General features: G+C 52.2%; 1 protein-coding gene across 1 annotated transcript; it reads left to right on the top strand.

Moving 5' to 3' along the window:
- The first annotated feature begins 745 nt into the window (after positions 1-745).
- LOC125553642 (Tetratricopeptide repeat (TPR)-like superfamily protein) lies at positions 746-2,424 on the top strand. The gene has a single exon (XM_048717399.2). It carries the CDS (start codon positions 860-862, stop codon positions 2,279-2,281), a length of 1,422 nt encoding a protein of 473 aa, XP_048573356.2. The 5' UTR covers positions 746-859; the 3' UTR covers positions 2,282-2,424.
- Positions 2,425-3,687: the final 1,263 nt, after the last annotated feature.

Raw genomic sequence — 3,687 nt, 5'->3', positions numbered from 1 at the left:
CACTCTTTACTTTGTATTTGATCTGGTGACACTCTTTACCTGGGTGTTTGATATTTTGCCCCCTATCAGACGGGTCCCACAACAAAAGACAAACTTACCCTTACCTCTCAATTGATTAGGAACAGAGGAGCGCTCGCTCGATCTCATCCCCTATGTCGCACGCGAGGCTCTGGCGCTACTGGGCGGCGGCGACCCTGGTGGTACTCGACGGCGGCGGCCCCGGTGAGTCCCTCTTTCCCGCTCCCTTCCTCTCTCCCGTTCCATCCCTCTCTCCCGCTCATCTCCCCTGCAGCGGCGGCCCTAACCAGCAGGCGGAGTGATGGCGGAAGGAGAGACTGCAGTACTAGGGGCAGCGGCAACAGGCCAAGAAGGGCTAGCGAGGAGCAACAAGGGCCGACAGGGAGTAGCAAGAAGGTTCAGGAGAGGAGTGCAGCAAGAGTTCATCCCTTCCCCTGTGTAATGTTTGGTCAAATAGGTATAAGGGTATAATAGTCTTCTATTTTGTTCATTTATGTTGTCTATTATTTTTAAAGTTTGTTTTTGTGTTGAAAAGTGGCAAAAGATCAAAGTTCAAAATAAAGAATGTCATAAAATCAATTACAAAGTACGGGATGGCAAATTAATTATGAAATCCCCCCCCCCCCCCCCCCCCCCCCCCCCCCCCCCCCCCGGTAAAGCTATGGACTGCCAAACTTACCTGCGTTGCGTTGTGTGGCATGTTTGGCGTTTAAAAAAAGGTGAAAACAGTGATTTTGGCCTCCAAATCCCAAACGGATGCATCTTTGATTTGATTTGATTTTTACCGCCGGCTTTCCCTTCCTACGCCGCCGGCCTCCTCTCGCCGGCTTCCGGCTAGCATATGTGGACGGGCTCCCCGTACTCCTTCGCCGTCCTCGAACGCCTCCTCCAAGATCACTTCTCCGCCCCTCGCCGCCTCCTCCAGGTCCATGCCCTCCTCCTCACCTCCGGCGCGCTCTCCACCTCCCACGCTGCCGCCACCTTCCCCTACAACTGCCTCATCCATGCCCACCTCCGCCTCCCCGCTTCCACCGTTACCCCGCTATGCGGCCCCCTCCGCCTCTTCTCGACCATGCTCGCCGCCGGCGCGCGCCCCAACGGCCACACGTTCCCTTCCCTCCTCAGGTCCGCCTCCGCCTCCGGACCAGCCACCATGGCCCTCCACGCGCAGTGCCTCCGCCGCGGGCTTACGGCCGACCGCTTCGTTGCATGCTCGCTCGTCAGCTCCTATGGCCGAGCTGGCCGTCTCGCGCATGACGCTTCTAAGGTGTTTGACGAAATGGCCAGCCCGGATCTCGCCTCCTCTAACGCCATGCTTGATGTGCTGTGTCTCGCTGGGGACGTGGCTGCGGCTAGAGTGTTCTTTGAGCGGATGGTGGTGAGGGATGTGGTATCATGGACGACGCTCATCTCTGGGTTATCGAGGAATGGGTGCCACTGGGATGCTGTCGAGATCTTCAGGGGATTTTTGGTGGACAACAGGGGACTGCTCGGTGAGGCCACGTTGGTCAGCGTGCTCTCGGCTTGTGCAAACTTGGATGGTGCTGAGGGGCTTGTGGTCGGGACGGCTGTTCACGCTTATGTCGTTCGCCATGAGGTTGACCTCACAGCGTTCTTGGGCACGGCGTTGATCGACATGTATGGGAAGTATGGGAAGCTTGACTGTTGTAGGAGAGCTTTTCATGCTGTATCTGAGAAGGAGGTCTGTACGTGGAATGCGCTGCTGTCTGCACTGGCTAATCATGGGAAAGAGACTGAAGCACTGGTTAAGCTCAACATGATGATAGTTGGAGGGTTCTTGCCAAATCAGATTACATTTCTTGCTCTACTGACAGGTTGTGCTCGAGCAGGATTGGTGGAGATTGGGTTATACTGGTTCGAGACGATGGTGACTGAATACAAGGTGACTCCGATGATGGCCCATTATGGATGTGTTGTGGACCTGTTAGGCCGTGCTGGCCGTTTCATGGAGGCCATTGAGAGGATAGAGCGGATGCCCTTTTTGCCTGATGCTTCTGTGTGGGGCGCGCTTCTTGGTGCTTCCAAGCTCCACGGAAATGTGGAGCTTGTTGCTGAGATTGGGCGAAATCTAGTGTCTCTTGGTCCTCAGCAATCCGACCGGTATGTGACTATCAGGAATATTTATCTAGAAAATGGGAATTGGTGTGCTGCGACGAGAATGGGTGAGGTGATGCATGACGCCGGGATCAAGAAGACAGCAGGACAAAGTAGTGTTGTGTTTCACAGCTCTGCCATTACTTGACTAGAGTTTGTTTGTTGCAAATATTGCTCTTCTGGGACTACCGTTTGTTTCTCATGACTTGTACCCTTAGGAAAATACTAACCCACATCTTGTTCAAGCTTATAACAAATATTTGACGTAATGAAGAATCAGATTTTTATTCACTGAATCGGGCGGGTTACCTTTGATTTGCAAGATTGCAAAAAGGCAGTATTAGGAAAATCACAGAATTGTAGTGGCATGTCCACTCAAAACCTATATTGCAAGAGGTTTGAGTGAATGGAAAATCCCTAAAAACTCTAAGCTCCTGGGAATTGGAGGCCTGGGAGCGCTATGTGTATTTTTTCGCTGGCTGGTCCCGGTTGTAAGGGGGAGATGCGTGTGTGGGACACGGGTGTCAGGGAGGGCGTGGGGTGTCTCCCGGTTGAACCGACGTTCAGCGTCGCGTGTTCGTTTCATGGTGGTTTGGCTTGTGGTCGTGTCTTCTTTCCGCTGGCCCTTGTGAGTCTGGCCAAAGGGGATTCTTCATTCAGAGAGGGGGTGAAGTGGTTGGCAGCTGTAGTTTCGGCAGGGTTGTACGAGCGGCTGGAAGACAAGGGTGGGATCACTGGGTGATTGGCGGCGGAGGTTCTCGCCGCTCCCTGCGGATAGCTGCTATGATAGGGTGGCCGGCGCGGTTGTCGTCGCTCTTCGATTCGGCCGCGTTGGGGTTAGTTTTGTTTCGGCTGCTGCGGGTGTTTCCCCATGGATTGATGCGTGTATTTGCTCCCTTCTTCGCTATTATTTCTTTCTTTCTTTGTGCCTTTGTCGGTGCTGATTGATATTTCACAGGCTTGTTTCGGCTGCGGAGGGTGTCCTCCCCGATTTTTTCTTTCTCCCCATGGATTACATGGTAGGGGCAGTGGTGGATGCTTCCTGTGTATCATCACGTGTTGCTGTTGGTGCGGTCCATTGGGGTTTGGATTAAGGGCTTTGTGGCTGCCTGGATGTGGTGCTGTCGATGGGTTTGTTTTTTTAGAAGAAAAGGGCTCCCGCCCCGGCTCCATTTGATTGATCAAAACGAAGCCAAATTTCTGTCGATGGGTTTGTTGGTGTGGGTTAGTGTCTCGGTGTGGTGTTCATCACTTTCGTGGGTGTTTTGTTTTATAGGATGTACCATCGTTTGATTTTTGCTGTAGGTTCGGTTGAGGTGTTTACTAATCTGGTACATTGTTGTCTGCTGGCTGCTTAATTATGTATAGGATCTGTACCTATAATCTCCACGACCGGCCAAACAGCTTTGCTAATTAAGAAGCCTGTCAAATATCCGCGAACCTCTGACTTGTTTAAGCTCTCTTTGACATGGATCAATCAATAAATACATGTATGTCTAGCATCTTCATGGGACCAAATCGACTTCTTCTTATCTAGGCACACTATTGTAAATT

This window comes from Triticum urartu, chromosome 4A (assembly GCF_056163025.1).
Source record: "Triticum urartu cultivar PI428250 chromosome 4A, HENAU_Tu73, whole genome shotgun sequence".
Classification (NCBI taxonomy): Eukaryota; Viridiplantae; Streptophyta; class Magnoliopsida; order Poales; family Poaceae; genus Triticum; species Triticum urartu.
The sequence above is the reverse complement of the archived record's forward strand: the minus strand, read 5'-3'. Positions and strand labels throughout refer to the sequence as shown.